The sequence below is a fragment of the Somniosus microcephalus genome, chromosome 32 (genome assembly GCF_052327205.1).
Source record: "Somniosus microcephalus isolate GS21.2 chromosome 32, FLI_Smic_1.0, whole genome shotgun sequence".
Classification (NCBI taxonomy): domain Eukaryota; kingdom Metazoa; phylum Chordata; class Chondrichthyes; order Squaliformes; family Somniosidae; genus Somniosus; species Somniosus microcephalus.
This window is the reverse complement of record NC_141018.1, coordinates 36368760-36389671: the sequence shown is the minus strand read 5'-3', so window position 1 is coordinate 36389671 and position 20912 is coordinate 36368760. Positions and strand designations below refer to the sequence as shown.

Sequence of the window (20912 nt, the reverse complement as noted above, 5' to 3'; positions counted from 1 at the left end):
GATGAACTTAAAATTCCTGTTGCTGTTTTATTTTGAGAGGGAACAATGTTCTTGTTTTGTGAAAGTGGAATAGGTGTCCTCTGATACTCCAACCTTGACTGCTTCAAGCAAACCCGATATCTAAACATTTCGGGAATGTGCAGCGCAGATAATCGAACATTCAAGCAGTTTAACAAGTAACCAGCAGAGTCTTTTACTGACTAATTGTAAATATTTATTCTCTGATGTGGATCAGTGTTACATGACAGGAGGTCACAGGTCGAATCAATCACATGGCCCCGCCCTGATGGATTGCCGAGACTCCCCATAAAGAATTGGAATCTGGGAAAGGGACCAGATATTGCGGGACCCCAGTTAGAGTCAACGCCTTCAGGTGAGAGGGAGGGAGGTGGAGAAGAGGAAGAGAGGGGAGTGGGGCAGGGGGGAGAGGAGCTGGGAAGAGGAGGGCGAGGGGGGGGAGAGAGGAGAAGGACAGGAGTGGAATAGAATTGGAGGGGAGGATAGGAAGAGAAATCGGGAGAACAGGGAAGTGAGCAGGAGAGAAATGGGGAGAGGAAAGGAGGGGAGAGCAGGAGGGAAGGGGAAGGGCAGGAGAGAAGAGGAGAGGAGCGAGGAGGTGAGGAGAGGAGGACGAGGAGAGGAGAAAAAAAGAGGGGAGGGGAGGAAAAGGAGAAGGGGGTGGGGTGGGGTGGGGAGGGGACGGGAGGAGAGAAAACACCATAAGGTCAAGGAAGAAAAAAGGCCATTTGACCACTGATATTCATCCCACTATGAACACAGGAACAGGAGGAGGCCATTCAGCCCCTTGAGCCTGTTACATAGGAACAGGAGGAGGCCATTCAGCCCCTCGAGCCTGTTACATAGGAACAGGAGGAGGCCATTCAGCCCCTTGAGCCTGTAACACAGGAACAGGAGGAGGCCATTCAGCCCCTCGAGCCTGTTACATTAGGAACAGGAGGAGGCCATTCAGCCCCTCGAGCCTGTTACATTAGGAACAGGAGGAGGCCATTCAGCCCCTCGAGCCTGTTACACAGGAACAGGAGGAGGCCATTCAGCCCACTTGAGCCTGTTACACAGGAACAGGAGGAGGCCATTCAGCCCCTCGAGCCTGTTACACTGAAACAGGAGGAGGCCACTCAGCCCTTCGAGCCTGTTACACAGGAACAGGAGGAGGCCATTCAGCCCCTTGAGCCTGTTACATAGGAACAGGAGGAGGCCATTCAGCCCCTCAAGCCTGTTACACAGGGACAGGAGGAGGCCATTCAGCCCCTCGAGCCTGTTACACAGGAACAGGAGGAGGCCACTCAGCCCCTCGAGCCTGTTACACAGAAACAGGAGGAGGCCACTCAGCCCTTCGAGCCTGTTACACAGAAACAGGAGGCGGCCACTCAGCCCTTCGAGCCTGTTACACAGAAACAGGAGGCGGCCACTCAGCCCCTCGAGCCTGTTACACAGAAACAGGAGGCGGCCACTCAGCCCCTCGAGCCTGTTACACAGGAACAGGAGGAGGCCATTCAGCCCCTCGAGCCTGTTACACAGGAACAGGAGGAGGCCTTTCAGCCCCTCGAGCCTGTTACACAGGAACAGGAGGAGGCCATTCAGCCCCCCGAGCCTGTTACACAGGAACAGGAGGAGGCCATTCAGCCCCTCGAGCCTGTTCTGCTATGATCCTGGCTTTCTAACCTCTTTTTTAAAATGTGATTGGTAAGGTCACTCGATGGTCACAGACATTCTGTCTCCTGTTTGAAATGGTTTCCTGTGTTTCTTTGTACTTATGTTTTTGAAGCGTGATATGGCGGTTTGTCGGAGGACTCTGAGAGGCAGGAAATGCTCACCAGGCGGGCTGTTCTCATACAGTAAATAATCTGCCTTTACCCCCCGCCCAGCCCAGCCCGTTACTGCGCTTCAACAGGTCCTCTCCTTACACATGAAGGAAAAAGAAGTATCCAGATGGTGAAGGGGAGCGATAAGGTGGGTGTAGGAAGGGGTTCTATACAAAGCCAGGGCAGTAGAACCAGAAGACATGATTATAAGGACTGCATTTATATAGCGCCTTTCACATCCTCAGTACGACCCAAAGCTCTTCACACCTAAACCTCTCCACTCCTTTAAGTTGCTCCCTAAAACCTACCTCTTTGACCGAGCTTTTGGTCGCCTGTCCTATTGGCCCAGTAATTCCGGTCCCAACGCGTGAGTACGGACGGGGCACTTGCGCGTGGGCCCGTTGGAAGTGCCGGATTTCAGCATGCACAGCGCATGCGCGGGAAACCGGCATTTCTTCTCCTCTGAACCAAGGGGTTAAGAGGCGGTTCCCTTGCGACGTTGGAGGCAGCGCGTACGCGTTGAACTTCGGTTTTTTTGACAGGTTTGTCCGTGCGTGAAGGCCTCCACTTTTTACGAATGTAAAAAGCAGACGTAAGGACTTAGTTTTATAAGGTAAGTGGTCTAATAATTAAAGTTAGAAATTTTTTTCCACAGGTTTATTATTTTTAAAGAATTTACAGTAAGGTAAGTGTATTTTTGGACCCGATTTCTTGAAAAAAAATTTTGGGCAGAAATTTGAATAATTGTTTAAATTCGTTTTTTAAAGTTATTAATAGTTAATTTAATTAATGGAATGTTTTTTTAACTTTTATTTAAAGTTTAAGTAGTGTTTTGGGCGCCCGGACTTTTCATGAGTTTGACAGGTCTTATGTCTAACTCATGAATGGACTTTTGTAAACTCCCATTGGTTGCCCAGTGCTCACCTGATCCCAGCCAGCTCATCGCACTAAGTACGCCGCTGGATCACGCACGCACAGCGCACCGGGAGCTGAACCGGGCCACAGACCGGAAATCCAAGCAGGCCCAGTCTTCAAATGTCAGCGCGATATGTAAGTGTCGGTCGGGGGCTTACACCCGCGGGAAGCCCCCGACCCGAATTTCTGGGCCAATATCTCCTTATGTGGCTCGGTGTCAAATTTTGTTTGATAATCGCTCCTGTGCAGCGCCTTGGGACGTTTTACCACGTTAAAGGCACTGTACAAATGCAGGTTGTTGTTGCTGTTGTTCATAGCCAATGAATACTTTCCACTGTTATATAGACAAACGCGGCAACCAATTCCCTCACAGGAATGAGAATGCCACCCATTAATGTGTTTTTGGTAGTGTCAGTTGCCACTGGGGGGGAACTATCGTCCAATAGTGCCATGGAATCTTTTACATCCCCCCTGAATACATAGGAGACATAAAATGTAACGTCTCATCTGAAAGGCGGCACCTGCGACAGTGCAGCACTCCCTCAGCACTGCACTGCGAGTGTCAGATGAGATTTTGTGCTCAAGTCTCTGGAGTGGGACTATGAACCCACAACCTTCTGACTCAGTAGGCGAGAGTGCTGCCCACTGAGCTAAGTAGCGAGCTAAACTCAGTCCAGCTCATCAACTTCCTCAGAGTTAGTGGCTGTGTGGAGCACGTTGTTGCTCAGTGCTTTAAACACTGGCCCAACGCACTGATCGAAAGAGAGTGGGACTTGGCTCGGCAGGAGGTGGGGGCTACGGGCCAGTGCGATTCCTTCAGCAGGATCTGAGTTTGCAAGATGGGGCTGAATGGCCCCTTCATAGATCCTTCTGGTTGTTCCTGCCCTCTCGGCTGATAGGCCCGGGCTGAACCAGGCCCCGGTTCATGAGTGCTAGCAGTCCCCCACTATCTCTCTCCAGGGACCATTCTTTCTGCACGAGTCTAGGCAGGGAGTGACGGCAGAATATTTGACTGCTGGGCGGGCGCTCCTGACCGTATCAGACAACCTCACACACAAACCGTCCAGCAAGGGTCTCTGATAGGAACCTTGGTTGAATCGGACCCTCTTTAGCTCTGGGAGATCGACTTGCAACAGCCCTACCAGAGGGTATTGATGCCAGTGAAGGGTGGAACAGGACTGCTCAGGCCCCGAAGGCCGGAGCTTTGTGTTTTCACAGCACAATAACTAGCGGTGCCGATTAAATCAAACAACATCGATGCAACAGTTTTATTGAACATTACATTGTTCAGTTCATAGAACTCGCCCATATAATGTGTCCAGATGTGGGACTCTCCATATAATGTGTCCAGATGTGGGACTCTCCATATAATGTGTCCAGATGTGGGACTCTCCATATAACGTGTCCAGATGTGGGACTCTCCATATAATGTGTCCAGATGTGGGACTCTCCATATAATGTGTCCAGATGTGGGACTCTCCATATAATGTGTCCAGATGTGGGACTCTCCATATAACGTGTCCAGATGTGGGACTCTCCATATAATGTGTCCAGATGTGGGACTCTCCATATAATGTGTCCAGATGTGGGACTCTCCATATAATGTGTCCAGATGTGGGACTCTCCATATAACGTGTCCAGATGTGGGACTCTCCATATAATGTGTCCAGATGTGGGACTCTCCATATAACGTGTCCAGATGTGGGACTCTCCATATAATGTCCAGATGTGGGACTCTCCATATAATGTGTCCAGATGTGGGACTCTCCATATAATGTCCAGATGTGGGACTCTCCATATAACGTGTCCAGATGTGGGACTCTCCATATAATGTGTCCAGATGTGGGACTCTCCATATAATGTGTCCAGATGTGCAGCTCTCCATATAACGTGTCCAGATGTGGGACTCTCCATATAATGTGTCCAGTTGTGAGACTCTCCATATAACGTGTCCAGTTGTGGGACTCTCCATATAATGTGTCCAGTTGTGGGACTCTCCATATAACGTGTCCAGATGTGGGACTCTCCATATAATGTGTCCAGATGTGGGACTCTCCATATAATGTGTCCAGTTGTGAGACTCTCCATATAACGTGTCCAGATGTGGGACTCTCCATATAACGTGTCCAGTTGTGAGACTCTCCATATAACGTGTCCAGATGTGGGACTCTCCATATAATGTGTCCAGATGTGGGACTCTCCATATAATGTGTCCAGCTGTGAGACTCTCCATATAACGTGTCCAGATGTGGGACTCTCCATATAACGTGTCCAGATGTGGGACTCTCCACATAACGTGTCCAGTTGTGAGACTCTCCATATAACGTGTCCAGATGTGGGACTCTCCATATAATGTGTCCAGTTGTGAGACTCTCCATATAACGTGTCCAGTTGTGAGACTCTCCATATAACGTGTCCAGATGTGGGACTCTCCATATAACGTGTCCAGATGTGGGACTCTCCATATGGACATTGAGTTCATTGCGTGCTCCTGGACAGAGTGAAGCTCAGCCAGATCGCCCATCACACGTTCTCCGGATTTCTAACGCTGAATGATTCAGGCGACTGATCTCCTCTGGCATCCCCTTCCCTTTCCACGTATTCCCATTCGCAGTACCGCATCGGGCCCCTGTGCAAAGCACGTTGGAACCCAAACAGCTGGATCTTGTGATGCACCATCTAGTGTCAGCTCTGCGGCGAAAGTCCCGACTCGAGGAATCCCGACCCTGAGTGGCCGTCAGAACTTCCTATTGTTGGCTTTACTTGTTGCCATAAGGAGGGGCCAATCAGCTTTCATAGAATGATACACCACAGAAGGAGGTCATTCAGCCCATCGAGCCTGTGCCGGCTCTTTGAACGAGCTCCCCAATTATTCCCATTCCCCTGCTCTTTCCCCAGAGCCCTGCAAATTTTTCCTTTTCAAGTATTATCCAATTCTCTTTTTTGAAAGTTACTATTGAATCTGCTTCCACCGCCCTTTCAGGCAGCACATTCCAGATCATAACAACTCCTTGAGTCCAAAAAAATGGTCCCTCAAGTCGCCTCTGATTCTTTTGCCAATTATCTCACATCTGTGTCCTCTGGTGGCCGACCCTCCTGCCACTGGAAACAGTTTCTCCCTCTCCACTCTATCAAAACCCCTCCTGATTTCCTTCTTCATGAAACGCTCTTGTTTGGTCCCTGCAGAGAACACGATGAGTCAGCACACACTGGAGTGTGGGGCTGGAGTCACGTGTAGGCCAGGCCGGGGACGGGGGGGCAGTGACAGGTTTCCTTCCCCGGAGGACATTAATGAACTTGGTTGGGTTTTTAAACGACAATCCGGCAGATTTTCCTGGTCATTTTCCTTGGCTCCAGCCCACAAATCACCAGAATTTATTCAATTTGATTTCACAATTTGCGGCGGTGGGATTTGAACTCACTGAGTTTCTAGTCCGATACCAGAGGCACGAGGCCACCGTGCCCTTTCTATGGAGTTGCGGCTGCCGTGTGAAGTCTGAAGCCCTCTTTCCAAACCATCTCTGCAGGTCGTGCGTTGTCGCCCCCTCCCCCACCCCACCCCGCATTGGCAAAAGGAATCGACAAGTTGACGGCAATCGCTTACTAACAGATTCTGCCCGTCTCGCGCTCGCTGCTTAAAAAACCCCCGCGGTCCCAATCCCGGGCGGGCGGCTATTTCGCGTGGACCGCACGGCGCCGTTCACTGCCCACGCAGCACGGAGGGGCCACGAGGATCACCAGGTACAGCAACAGACACAGCCAGCAGGACCAGCTCTTCACCCAGAACGTCGACCAGCTCCCCTTTGAGAAGACCGTCTCCAGAGTGGCAGACTCATAGCTGAAGCATTAACCGCGTGAGAGAGAGAGAGAGAGAGATAAAGAGCATTAACAGTCAGTGCCCGTGAGACAAACCATTTATAGAGGAAATCAGAAAGACTCTATAAACTGTTTAGAAATGTTCCAGTGAAGTATTGACCTGGACTTTCAATTTTTATTTTTCATACGAAACATGATGAACAGGAAAATTCCTACTGGTCCATCCCATCGAGTTACATCGAGGCTACAGCACAGAAACAGGCCATTCGGCCCAACTGCTCCGTGCTGGTGTTTATGCTCCACAGGAGCCTCCTCCCACCCCTCTTCATCTCACCCCATCAGCATATCCTTCCAATCCTTTCTCCCTTATCTAGTTTCCTCTTAAGTGCCTCTAGACATTTTGCCTCAACCACTGTTCCACATTCTGCTAAAACCCCCGCGTTCTCACCACTCTCCGGGTAAAGAAGTTTCTCCTGAATTCCCTGTTGGATTTATTAGTGACGATCTTCTATTTACGGCCCCTAGTTCTGGACCACCACAATTGCGAGGCCTTGTGTTTCACGATACAGACACTCCCCACACACCCACAGCCATGTGATCTCCCCGGGAGAGGCAAAAGCTAAATAAAAACCCAGGCCAATTAGGGGGGAAAAACTGGAGAATTCCTCTCCAACCCCCCTTAGGCAATAGAAACCAGTCTAGGGGGAGGGAGCGTTAAGACTGAGCTGTCTCTCATTTTGCCGTGACTTACCCGCTCTCTCCTTAAGGCACTGACTCTCGCCGGGCACAGTCCTACCGTCTGCCCTCCACCCCCCGCCCCCCTAATAGCTTTTGCAAGTGCCCAGACTTTACAGGCACAGACAGGGAGGGGCATCGAGCTGCTTCGATCCTGTCCCCACACGATGTTTAAACACACACTCACGCACTTTCCACCAGGAGTCACCGGACAGTGGTCAGGAGCAGCGTCCTTAGCCGAAGGCCAAGTGGCACTGAGGCCAAGTCTAGCGCCCCACCCCCCCTCCGCCCCAGTGGTGGCAGAGATCAACTAACTCTGTAGGGCTCAGTACCCGCAACAGGTGAGGCGTGAGCCATCAAGAGCGGCCTCTTAAAGGCTTTGATTGAACTGCTTCCGAGACTCAACTTACTTGAACCAATTGGTCAGAGTCATCATGACATACAACGAGGCCAAGAAGAAGACAAAATGGAAGGAGGAGTAGCTGTAAGTCACTTGCTCTCGTTCATTGTGTATCACCTTTTGTCCTCCCGTGCACTCCACTTCACACATGGGCTCTGCAGCGTCAGATCAAGATAAAACAAAATAATTCCAAACATTCAGGTAAGGGAGCAAACACATTAAATACAAACAATTTGTCCAGAGAATCAGACTATCTGAAACAACCAGCCCTTAACAAACAATTCTAGCTCACATTACAGTAATAAATCTCCCCAAACCTCAGGGACAAGCTTCTTAATTTCACATTACTTTTAAAATTAAACGCAATCTTTTAAATAAAAACATTTAATGCTGCTGCACTGCGTAATTCACAATACACACCCTCAGGAACTGTACCCCAGTGAGAGTCGGCGCCCTCAGGAACTGTACCCCAGTGAGAGTCAGCACCTTCAGGAACTGTACCCCAGTGAGAGTCAGCACCTTCAGGAACTGTACCCCAGTGAGAGTCAGCACCTTCAGGAACTGTACCCCAGTGAGACTCAGCACCCTCAGGAACTGTACCCCAGTGAGAGTCAGCACCTTCAGGAACTGTACCCCAGTGAGAGTCAGCACCTTCAGGAACTGTACCCCAGTGAGAGTCAGCATCTTCAGGAACTGTACCCCAGTGAGAGTCAGCACCTTCAGGAACTGTACCCCAGTGAGAGTCAGCACCTTCAGGAACTGTACCCCAGTGAGAGTCAGCACCTTCAGGAACTGTACCCCAGTGAGAGTCAGCACCTTCAGGGACTGTACCCCAGTGAGAGTCAGCACCTTCAGGAACTGTACCCCAGTGAGAGTCAGCACCCTCAGGAACTGTACCCCAGTGAGAGTCAGCACCTTCAGGAACTGTACCCCAGTGAGAGTCAGCACCTTCAGGGACTGTACCCCAGTGAGAGTCAGCACCTTCAGGAACTGTACCCCAATGAGAGTCGACACCTTCAGGAACTGTACCCCAGTGAGAGTCAGCACCTTCAGGAACTGTACCCCAGTGAGAGTCGGCGCCTTCAGGAACTGTACCCCAGTGAGAGGCAGCACCTTCAGGAACTGTACCCCAGTGAGAGTCAGCACCTTCAGGAACTGTACCCCAGTGAGAGTCAGCACCTTCAGGAACTGTACCCCAGTGAGAGTCAGTACCTTCAGGAACTGTACCCCAGTGAGAGTCAGCACCTTCAGGAACTGTACCCCAGTGAGAGTCGACACCTTCAGGAACTGTACCCCAGTGAGAGTCGACACCTTCAGGAACTGTACCCCAGTGAGTGTCAGCACCTTCAGGAACTGTACCCCAGTGAGAGTCGGCACCTTCAGGAACTGTACCCCAGTGAGAGTCAGCACCTTCAGGAACTGTACCCCAGTGAGAGTCAGCACCTTCAGGAACTGTACCCCAGTGAGAGTCAGCACCTCCAGGAACTGTACCCCAGTGAGAGTCAGCACCTTCAAGAACCGTACCCCAGTGAGAGTCAGCACCTTCAGGAACCGTACCCCAGTGAGAGTCAGCACCTTCAGGAACTGTACCCCAGTGAGAGTCAGCACCTTCAGGAACTGTACCCCAGTGAGAGTCAGCACCTTCAGGAACTGTACCCCAGTGAGAGTCAGCACCTTCAGGAACTGTACCCCAGTGAGAGTCAGTACCTTCAGGAACTGTACCCCAGTGAGAGTCAGCACCTTCAGGAACTGTACCCCAGTGAGAGTCGACACCTTCAGGAACTGTACCCCAGTGAGAGTTGACACCTTCAGGAACTGTACCCCAGTGAGTGTCAGCACCTTCAGGAACTGTACCCCAGTGAGAGTCGACACCTTCAGGAACTGTACCCCAGTGAGAGTCAGCACCTTCAGGAACTGTACCCCAGTGAGAGTCAGCACCTTCAGGAACTGTACCCCAGTGAGAGTCAGCACCTTCAGGAACTGTACCCCAGTGAGAGTCAGCACCTTCAGGAACTGTACCCCAGTGAGAGTCAGCACCTTCAGGGACTGTACGCCAGTGAGAGTCAGCACCTTCAGGAACTGTACCCCAGAGAAAGTCAGCACCTTCAGGAACGGTACCCTAGTGAGAGTCAGCACCTTCAGGAACTGTACCCCAGTGAGAGTCGGCACCTTCAGGAACTGTACCCCAGCGAGAGTCGGCACCTTCAGGAACTGTAGCCCAGTGAGAGTCGGCACCTTCAGGAACTGTACCCCAGAGAAAGTCAGCACCCTCAGGAACGGTACCCTAGTGAGAGTCAGCACCTTCAGGAACTGTACCCCAGTGAGAGTCAGCACCTTCAGGAACTGTACCCCAGTGAGAGTCAGCACCTTCAGGAACTGTACCCCAGCGAGAGTCGGCACCTTCAGGAACTGTACCCCAGTGAGTGTCAGCACCTTCAGGAACTGTACCCCAGTGAGAGTCAGCACCTTCAGGAACTGTACCCCAGTGAGAGTCAGCACCTTCAGGAACTGTACCCCAGTGAGTGTCAGCACCTTCAGGAACTGTACCCCAGTGAGAGTCAGCACCTTCAGGAACTGTACCCCAGTGAGAGTCAGCACCTTCAGGAACTGTACCCCAGTGAGAGTCGGCACCTTCAGGAACTGTACCCCAGTGAGAGTCAGCACCTTCAGGAACTGTACCCCAGTGAGAGTCAGCACCTTCAGGAACTGTACCCCAGTGAGAGTCGGCACCTTCAGGAACTGTAGCCCAGTGAGAGTCAGCACCTTCAGGAACTGTACCCCAGTGAGAGTCAGCACCTTCAGGAACTGTACCCCAGTGAGAGTCGGCACCTTCAGGAACTGTAGCCCAGTGAGAGTCGGCACCTTCAGGAACTGTACCCCAGTGAGAGTCGGCACCTTCAGGAACTGTACCCCAGTGAGAGTCGGCACCTTCAGGAACTGTACCCCAGTGAGAGTCGGCACCTTCAGGAACTGTAGCCCAGTGAGAGTCAGCACCTTCAGGAACGGTACCCTAGTGAGAGTCAGCACCTTCAGGAACTGTACCCCAGTGAGAGTCGGCACCTTCAGGAACTGTACCCCAGTGAGAGTCGGCACCTTCAGGAACTGTAGCCCAGTGAGAGTCGGCACCTTCAGGAACTGTACCCCAGTGAGAGTCAGCACCTTCAGGAACTGTACCCCAGTGAGAGTCAGCACCTTCAGGAACTGTACCCCAGTGAGAGTCAGCACCTTCAGGGACTGTACGCCAGTGAGAATCAGCACCTTCAGGAACTGTACCCCAGTGAGAGTCAGCACCTTCAGGAACTGTACCCCAGTGAGAGTCAGCACCTTCAGGAACCGTACCCCAGTGAGAGTCAGCACCTTCAGGAACCGTACCCCAGTGAGAGTCAGCACCTTCAGGAACCGTACCCCAGTGAGAGTCAGCAGGTTTGAGGAGAGTTTGGATGAAATACCATCACTCACCTTCCTCGTCGATGCAGCAGAAACAACAGGAAGCTTTCTGTAATGGAGAAGAGAGAGGTCGTCATGGGCAGTAACTGAGAGAGGCGGAGGGGAACGGAGCGGTAATGGGAATTGCTGTGGGTATTTTGGAGATAAACCGTAAAGGTGGAGGCAGGAATTTTGTGGGAAGGAAGTGAAAATAACAAAAAACATGGAAAAAGTGAAAACATCCAGAATTGTCAAAATTGAAAATGGCAAAACTGAGATTGATAGATTTTTGTTAGGCAAGGGTGTTAAAGGTTATGGAACCAAGGCAGGGAGATGGAGTTAAGGTAAAGATCAGCCATGATGTAATTGAATGGCGGAATAGGCTCAAGGGACTGAACGGTCTCCTCCTGTTCCTGTGTAACAGGCTCGAGGGGCTGAATGGCCTCCTCCTGTTCCTGTGTAACAGGCTCGAGGGGCTGAATGGCCTCCTCCTGTTCCTGTGTTACAGTTTCGAGGGACTGAATGGCCTCCTCCTGTTCCTGTGTGACAGGCTCGAGGGGCTGAATGGCCTCCTCCTGTTCCTGTGTAACAGGCTCGAGGGGCTGAATGGCCTCCTCCTGTTCCTGTGTTACAGTTTCGAGGGACTGAATGGCCTCCTCCTGTTCCTGTGTGACAGGCTCAAGGGGCTGAATGGCCTCCTCCTGTTCCTGTGTGACAGGCTCAAGGGGCTGAATGGTCTCCTCCTGTTCCTGTGTAACAGGCTCGAGGGGCTGAATGGCCTCCTCCTGTTCCTGTGTTACAGTTTCGAGGGGCTGAATGGCCTCCTCCTGTTCCTGTGTAACAGTGAACGAGGAACCAGAGAAGCTGTGTGACGCAGAAGGCGCGGGGAATAGAACGAACGCGAGTGAACCTCCGTGAGTAGGGGAGGCTGGATTGAGGAGGGGTTAGCGGCGACGGAAGGATCACTGACCTTGAACTCGTATCTGTAGACCCGGAGCATCCACGAGGGCCCAAACACCTTGGCCAGGTAAGAGGCTTCATTACTACCCAGGAGGCATTGGGAGAATGAGAGACACCCAATCAGATCGTCGTAAAGGATACCACAGATTGGAATAACTAATCGCAACTGACAGCAAGAAATCTCTGTACATCCCCTCCAGCACTCACAACCATCAAAGAACACTCGCACTCTCTGCCTTTCCCCTCACCATTTTACCAACAAACACAGAAAAGGGTTAAAGTTCACACGCTATGCAAATATGAGGATTGAGATCACATGACCCACAGCAATGTCTATTACTCAATTTTTTTAATTTACTGAGCACCAATGCAATTTGCCACATCTGCATTCTCAATCAGCCTCATGTGGCGAGTGACCAGCCCGCCCTGGACACCAAGTTCCATCTCCACCGAGTGGCAGTGGCTGCACTTACCGCCTGCCTTTCTGTTCTGACCTCGGGCAGGCTAGGCTTCCAGCCCAGTGACAGCTGTCACAAGCTCCCCAGTTGCCCCTTGAGAAGGTGGTGGTGAGCCGCCTTCTTGAACCGCTGCAGTCCGTGTGGTGAAGGTGCTCCCACAGGGCTGTTAGGGAGGGAGTTCCAGGATTTTGACCCAGTGACGATGAAGGATCGGCCGATATATTTCCAAGTCAGGATGGTGTGTGACTTGGAGGGGAACTTGGAGGTGGTGGTGTTCCCATGCGCCTGCTGCCCTTGTCCTTCTAGGTGGAAGAGGTTGCGGGTTTGGGAGGTGCTGCCGAAAAAGCCTTGGCGAGTTGCTGCAGTGCATCTTGTAGATGGTACACACTGCAGCCACGGTGCGCCGGTGGTGGAGGGAGTGAATGTTTAACAGAGAGTGTGGAGATTGACAGATTTGTCCATTAAAAGACTTACCAAGCAAACAGCACGCAGCAATACATGATGGCGGCTCCAATGATCGCAATTATATTTCCCTCCGCCTGCACCCCATCCTCACCAACACTCGGGAAACAGATGCTGATGTTCCGACCCTGGTATTCAACTGAGAGAATGGAAGAACAGTTTCACTCTGCTTTGTCAAAAAAAACCTGTCCTAAACCATCTCACGAGTGAGCCTGTCTGTTTCATACACAGATTATTAGAAGATTCAAGTCCCACTCCAGAGACTTGAGCACATAACCCAGGCTGACACTCCAACAGCAGTACTGAGGGAGCGCTGCACTGTCAGAGGGGCAGTACTGAGGGAGCGCTGCACTGTCGCAGGGGGCAGTACTGAGGGAGTGCTGCACTGTCAGAGGGGCAGTACTGAGGGAGCGCCGCACTGTCGGAGGGGCAGTACTGAGGGAGCGCCGCACTGTCGGAGGGGCAGTACTGAGGGAGCGCCGCACTGTCGGAGGGGCAGTACTGAGGGAGCGCCGCACTGTCGGAGGGGCAGTACTGAGGGAGCGCCGCATTGTCGGAGGGGCAGTACTGAGGGGGCGCCACACTGTCGGAGGGGCAGTACTGAGGGAGCACTGCACTGTCGGAGGGGCAGTACTGAGGGTGTGCTGCACTGTCGGAGGGGCAGTACTGAGGGAGCGCCGCACTGTCAGAGGGGCAGGACTGAGGGAGCGCCGCACTGTCGGAGGGGCAGTACTGGGAGCGCTGCACTGTCAGAGGGGCAGTACTGAGAGAGCGCTGCACTGTCGGAGGAGCCATCGTTCGGATGAGACATTAAACCAAGGCCCTGTCTGCCCTCTCAGGTGGACGTAAAAGATCCCGTGACACTATTTTGAATAAGAACAGGATATCCTGTTCAACATTACTCCCTTAACCAACGCCACCATAAACCAATTACCTGGACATTCGTCTCTTAACTGTGGGATCTTGCTGTGTGCAAATGGTTGCTGGGTTTGTCTACATAAAATCAGTGACTGCACTTGAAAGTGATATATTGTCCGTGATTCATTCTGGGATCTTTTAGGCCGTGTGTGAAGGCGTTAAATAAATGCAGAGTCTTTCTTTCTCTGCGATGATCAGTGCTCCCTTGAGCTTTCCTCTCTTGTCTCTCCTGTGTTCTGAAGACCCTGTCACAATCCCTCTCTCGCTCTCGCTGCCTCCTCGCTTTAAAAGTCTGCAGAAGGAAGGGGCGGCTGAGCGAGGTGAGCTTGCACAGTTTTTAGACGTGGGGAAGGGATGATTTAGAGAAGGGGATGTGATTACAACACAGGAAGGATGTGGGGAAAAGGAGGAAAGAAAGAGTCTGTAGGACGTGGGATCGAGCGCTCCAGAGGAACGAGAGAGGAGATTTCAGAGGAAGCGCGGCGGAGAGAGAGGTTTGAGGCTGGACCTAGAATGATACAGCCATTCGGCCCATCATGCTTCTTTGAACGAGCTCTCCAATAGGTCCCACTCCCCCGCTCTTTCCCTAGAGTCCTGCAAATTTTTCAAGTATTTATCCAATTCCGTTTTGAAAGTTATTATTGAATCTGCTCCCACCGCCCTTTCAGGCAGCGCATTCCAGATCACAACAACTCGCTGCGTAAAAAACATTTCTCCCCTCTGTCATGACATGGGCAAAGGATCAGAGAGCAGGCGCCCACTTGAATCCGTCCTCTGATTGTTGCCTCTCAATCTCATCCTCTGTCCTCCTTTAAGGTTGTAAGCTCGTTACCGCCATTTTGTGATGCATCATCGTGACGTTCTGCTGCAATGACTCACAGGAAGGGAGTTCGGCAGCTGTAAGACCGCCTCTGATATAAAACACTTGGGGATGAAACCTCGTCCCTGGGCCGCAAAGGCCAGAAGGTGCCAAGGTTCTATCACTGGCCTGAGCCGAGTACGTGATCTCAGTCTGGCGCAGTGGCTCCAATTGAGCTCAGGACCCCTGGCGGGGGAAGAGGAAAAATAGGCTCCAGGCCGCCACCCAGCACCCCCTGCTGGAAGCGCACGTGCCGGGTGAGGATGAGATTGGGCTTGTTTGTGATGCACCCCATGCCCGAATACCGTGGCGATATCCTGGCCTCTTGCCCGCGCCCCGCTCTCCCTCGTACTGGATCTCTCGCTCTGCGATTTTAACACTTTATTAACTTATTAGCCTGCTTAACAATGCATTGTTCACTGATGTGACACAGCTCAGGAGTTGTGTCAGTGTCAATGAGTTGCCTTGTCCCTGAGCACTGGGGCAGTTGTGTTAAATTCACCGCCATTAGAATGCGCCCGGCCCATTGTTGGCAAACTGGAGGCGTTACTGTGCTCGGCAATGATTCTGGTTCCACCCCAGGGCCCGGCGTGAAGCACCCCGAGGGAGAGGAGAGATGTCCACACCGGGAGTGAGAGTTGGGGCCAATCAGAATGTTCTCTGCAGATATATGGCAACACCGTAAAAAATGGCAATAAGGCAACTCTCCAGGATCTGAAGATTAACCTCCTGGACACTGCTGCGAGCGAACCCAGGAGAAAGATTTGGGGCCTCCACACGGCACCGACCCACAGGGGCCTGAGTGACATCAGGTGCTGACCGCGCGGGGGATGCGGGAGACGCAGAGCGCAGGTCCCAGCCGTCACAAGGCGGTGGAGCCAACCTCGGGCTGGATGCTGGTCGAGACCCCCCTTGAGGAGCGCTGGGACCCCGGCGTGTCGTCGACAGACAGGGCTGGAGATTCTCGAGCCTGCCGGTCCTGCGGCCGTGCAGGATCTTTCTGTGTACTGACCTGTCTCTGGGGGGCGGCTGGAGAGTGCGGAGAACGTCAGGTACATGACGTAACAGCTGATGATGGAGGCTTGGAGCAAACTGCTGTGCGGCTGCCCTGGAATCAAAGGCAAAAGATTCAACACAAAGAGAAACAGAGTCTGGGGAAATTACACTCAACCCGTTTAATATTATTAATTAATATCACAGTTTTCCTCTTTTGTCTGCCTAAGGTGCGAACTCTCATTCGGAGACACCGTCCCCTCTGATCCAGTGTGCTGGCATTTTAACAATGGGCAGGAGAATATTATTTAATCAGATTCTAGCTCCCGGAAGTCAAGTGCAATCATAAAACTTAAATAGAGAAAATGAGTCTATTAAAGAAAAACACCATCATCAGTGAGAATGCTGATTAGAAACTTAAGCCTACCCATAGTGCAAATTAAAAAGTGCAAAGAACATCTTAAAACTATGTACAGTTGCTCGAATGTCGTTATTTCAGTCCAGTTACCAATCCATAAATCCACACCAACTCCAGTCTTGATTCTTCACGAGCCTGCACGGCGAGTGTCAGCAGGACATTCCTGCTTAGGTTGGCATCAGAGCTGAGCGCAGTCCCGTCCCCACCCACAGTCCGCACACGCACAGGCACGTGTACACACACGTGAACATTCGCACAAGACACACACACACTCATGCACTCACATGTGCGCGTGCATTCTCCAGCAGGACTCTCTCTGCTTGCCTCCTCTTTCATCGCTCCACCATTGGCGGCCGTGCCTTCAGCTGCCTGGGCCCTGAGCTCTGGAATTCCCTGCCTAAACCTCTCCGCCTCTCTCCTCCTTTAAGCCCATCCTTAAAACCGACCTCTTTGACCAAGCTTTTGGTCACCTGTCCTAATATTTCCTTTTGCGGCTCGGTGTCAAATTTTGTCTGATTTACGCTCCTGTGAAGCTCCTTGGGACGTTTTACTACGTTAAAGGCGCTATATAAATACAAGTTGTTGTTGTGTTGCTTACTCTGCTGTACACAGGGCGTGCTGGATAAGAAGGACACCAAGAAACAGAGGCTGATGTTTAGGATCAGGAGAGCTTTGTTGATGAGACAGCCGGCCGGGTGGGTGTAGAACTTGTACATCAGGGAGAAGGCGGTCACAGCGATGATGTAGAAGACCAGGGTAACAGCCAGCACAGCAAGACTCCACCACTTCCCGTCCGCAGCCCCCGTCATCCTGTCGGAGAAACACAATGGGCGCCCCGAGTGGCCAACAACTCAAACTCCCACAACTCACGGTCCGACCCCATTTCATTCGCTTTCAATTTTCTCCTCTCCTAACATGAGATTGATACGGATGAGAAAGGACATTCGGCCCATCTCAGTCATTCATCCAGAATTATTCCACTCCCAGGGCAGGGACAGCACGGGTTAGATAGAGAGTAAAGCTCCCTCTACACTGTCCCATCAAACACTCCCAGGGCAGGTACAGCACGGGTTAGATACAGAGTAAAGCTCCCTCTACACTGTCCCATCAAACACTCCCAGGGCAGGTACAGCACGGGTTAGATACAGAGTAAAGCTCCCTCTACGCTGTCCCATCAAACACTCCCAGGGTAGGTACAGCACGGGTTAGATACAGAGTAAAGCTCCCTCTACACTGACCCATCAAACACTCCCAGGGCAGGTACAGCACGGGTTAGATACAGAGTAAAGCTCCCTCTACACTGTCCCATCAAACACTCCCAGGGCAGGTACAGCACGGGTTAGATACAGAGTAAAGCTCCCTCTACACTGTCCCATCAAACACTCCCAGGGCAGGTACAGCACGGGTTAGATACAGAGTAAAGCTCACTCTACACTGTCCCATCAAACACTCCCAGGGCAGGTACAGCACGGGTTAGATACAGAGTAAAGCTCCCTCTACACTGTCCCATCAAACACTCCCAGGGCAGGTACAGCAGGGGTTAGAGATACAGAGTAAAGCTCCCTCTACACTGTCCCATCAAACACTCCCAGGGCAGGTACAGCACGGGTTAGATACAGAGTAAAGCTCCCAGTGTGCATCACAGCCAAGTCAGATATTGACATTCCCCGAGATCTCTGGGCTCCTCCAATTCTGGCCTCTTGAGCCTCCCCGATTTTAATCACTCCGTCATTGGCGGCCGTGCCTTCAGCTGTCTAGACCTTAAGTTCTGGAATTCCCTCCCTAAACCTCTCTGCCTCTCTCTCCTTCTTTAAGGCACTCCTTAAAACCGACCTCTTTCACCTGTCCTAATATCTTCTTATGTGGCTCGGTGTCAAATGTTGCTCCTGTGAAGCGCCCTGGGGCGATTTATGTTAATATGCACGTTGTTGTTGTTGTTGTTGGCCTCTACACACCAGCCCTTCCAGCCGGGGTCAATGCTCGGACCTCCCCCCCCTAACCCCAGGGGCACTGAGCCCAACTGAGATCAGCAAACTCAGCACAAACCAGGGGCTGAATCTGGGATCTTGCTGGTCTGTGGGGCTCAGTACCCTAAAAGGACGGGTTGGCTAAAGAGGATGTTAAAAGCCGAGAGGAAAACTCACCAGTTCTTGTTCCAGAAGTGGGCGAAGACGCTGATGAGGGAGAGCTGCATCAGGATGAAGAGGAGCGCTCCTGTCAGCCCGATGTACCGCCAGACTGTGCATCGCATGGCAACAGTATCGCACAGCAACAGTATCGCACAGCAACAGCATCGCACGGCAACAGCATCGCACGGCAACAGCATCGCACGGCAACAGCATCGCACGGCAACAGCATCGCACGGCAACAGCATCGCACGGCAACAGTATCGCACGGCAACAGCATCGTATGACAACAGCATCGCACGGCAACAGCATCGCACGGCAACAGCATCGCACGGCAACAGCATCGCACGGCAACAGCATCGCACGGCAACAGCATCGCACGGCAACAGCATCGCATGGCAACAGCACAACACATGGCAACAGCATCGCACGGCAACAGTATCGCACGGCAACAGCATCGCACGGCAACAGCATCGTACGACAACAGCATCGCACGGCAACAGCATCGCATGGCAACAGCATCGCACGGCAACAGCATCGCATGGCAACAGCATCGCACGGCAACAGCATCGCATGGCAACAGCACAACACATGGCAACAGTATCACACGGCAACAGCATCGCATGGCAACAGCATCGCATGGCAACAGCATCGCATGGCAACAGTATCGCACGGCAACAGCATCGCACAGCAACAGTATCGCACGGCAACAGCATCGCATGGCAACAGCACAACACATGGCAACAGCATCGCACGGCAACAGCATCGCATGGCAACAGCACAACACATGGCAACAGTATCACACGGCAACAGCATCGCATGGCAACAGTATCGCACGGCAACAGCATCGCACAGCAACAGTACCACACGGCAACAGCATCGCACGGCAACAGTATCGCACGGCAACAGTATCGCACGGCAACAGCATCGCACGGCAACAGCATCGCACGGCAACAGCATCGCACGGCAACAGCATCGCACGGCAACAGTATCGCACGGCAACAGCATCGCACGGCAACAGTACCGCACGGCAACAGCATCGCATGGCAACAGTATCGCACGGCAACAGCATCGCACGGCAACAGTATCGCATGGCAACAGCACAACACACGGGAGCGGAGACAGAAGGAAAAAGGAAAATATTAGTTAGAAAAGAACGAAGAGCTCCAGCGGAGAAAGTCTAGAGGAATTGTTAGATGAGAAAAAGACCGAGGTCCATGGAATTCACCTTCTACCATCCTGGTATTCACATAATGGGCTTTGGCACATTCTGAGGACGTGAGAGGTGCTATAGGAATGCAAGTTCTTTCTTTATAATGGAGTTGTTGACCAATCACAGCGATCAATCTCGATCAATGAGTCTACAACAGACCCAGACACGAGGCGAGGAAAACCCCCAGTGGGGGAGAGCTTTGGGAACCAGAGGTCCAGAGTCACCGGTTCCCCCCGAGCTCACTGCACTCCCCACACATCATGTCTCAAAATACTCAGATACTTCATCCCAAAATGTTATTTTCTGAAAGAAATCGATCTACTTTTCAATTGAATGAATCAATACTAACCGCTTCCACCGTCTCCCTCGGGAGCCTGTTCCACAGTCTGACCGCTCGCTCACTGAGATATTGTTTCCACAGGTTAGTCTTGGCTGTCTTACTTTATCCAGCCCAGTGCCCTCGTTACAGAAACCAACCCCATCATCATAGCCAGAGATTCCCTGCACCCCGCCCCCCGCCTCCCCAAGTCCATTCCACACCTCGATCCCTCCTGGTGGGAAGAACATCATGAAATCAGTCCTAGATTTTCGAGCCTGGGCCCCCTCGTCGTCCTCGGGCCGGTCTCACTGGAACCTTCCCATCCCTGCGATTCCCCCACACCAGGAGTACCTGCTTCACTCAGACCAGCGATATTCACACAGGGAAATGATAACAAGAGACCCACCACGCCTCTCACAAGCCCCGGTCCCACAGACACCAAGCGACTCCCCCCGAGGGTCCCACAGACACCGAGCGACTCCCCCCGGGGTCCCACAGACACCGAGCGACTCCCCCCGGGGTCCCACAGACACCGACTCCCCCCGAGGGTCCCACAGACACCGACCCCCCCCCAGGGTCCCTCAGACACCGACTCCCCCCGGGGTCCCTCAGACACCGACACCCCCCGGGTCCCACAGACACTGACTCCCCCAGAGGGTCCCACAGACACCGACCCCCCCCCCACCCGGGGTCCCACAGACACCGACTCCCCCCTGGGGTCCCACAGACACCCCCCCCCCGGGGTCCCACAGGCACTGACTCCCCCCGGGGTCCCACAGACACCGACCCTCTTCCTGTACTTTGTTCAAGTGTCTGAGTCTAGATAGAAGCTCGGCAGGTGAATTCACCATCCGATAGGGAACTGCAACATCAAACCCAGAGGCCCAAGTTTGATTCTGGTCTAACAACAGAAAATGCTGGAAAAACTCAGCAGGCCAGGCAACATCCGTGGAGACAAATAGAGTCAACGTTTCGGGTGAACCCTTTGTCAAGAATAAAGAAGCACAGGAAATGAAATAGATTGAGAGGCCAGGCTGGGAGAGAACAAAAGAGAAGTGAAGAGACATTAAG

The 20912-nt window shown here is 52.3% G+C and overlaps 1 protein-coding gene across 1 annotated transcript in view; it reads right to left on the bottom strand.

The window, feature by feature from the left end:
- Positions 1-3688: 3688 nt before the first annotated feature.
- serinc4 (serine incorporator 4) overlaps positions 3689-20912 on the bottom strand; it is a 40137-nt gene continuing 22913 nt past the window's right edge. The window contains exons 5-12 of the mRNA XM_085972427.1: positions 18328-18421; positions 16782-16993; positions 15785-15880; positions 13008-13134; positions 12086-12158; positions 11149-11185; positions 7700-7844; positions 3689-6576 (exon numbers count right to left, since the gene is read on the bottom strand). Of these exons, the coding sequence (XP_085828553.1) occupies positions 6411-6576; positions 7700-7844; positions 11149-11185; positions 12086-12158; positions 13008-13134; positions 15785-15880; positions 16782-16993; positions 18328-18421 (950 nt within the window). The 3' untranslated portion in view covers positions 3689-6410. The remainder of the gene's footprint in view (positions 6577-7699; positions 7845-11148; positions 11186-12085; positions 12159-13007; positions 13135-15784; positions 15881-16781; positions 16994-18327; positions 18422-20912) is intronic.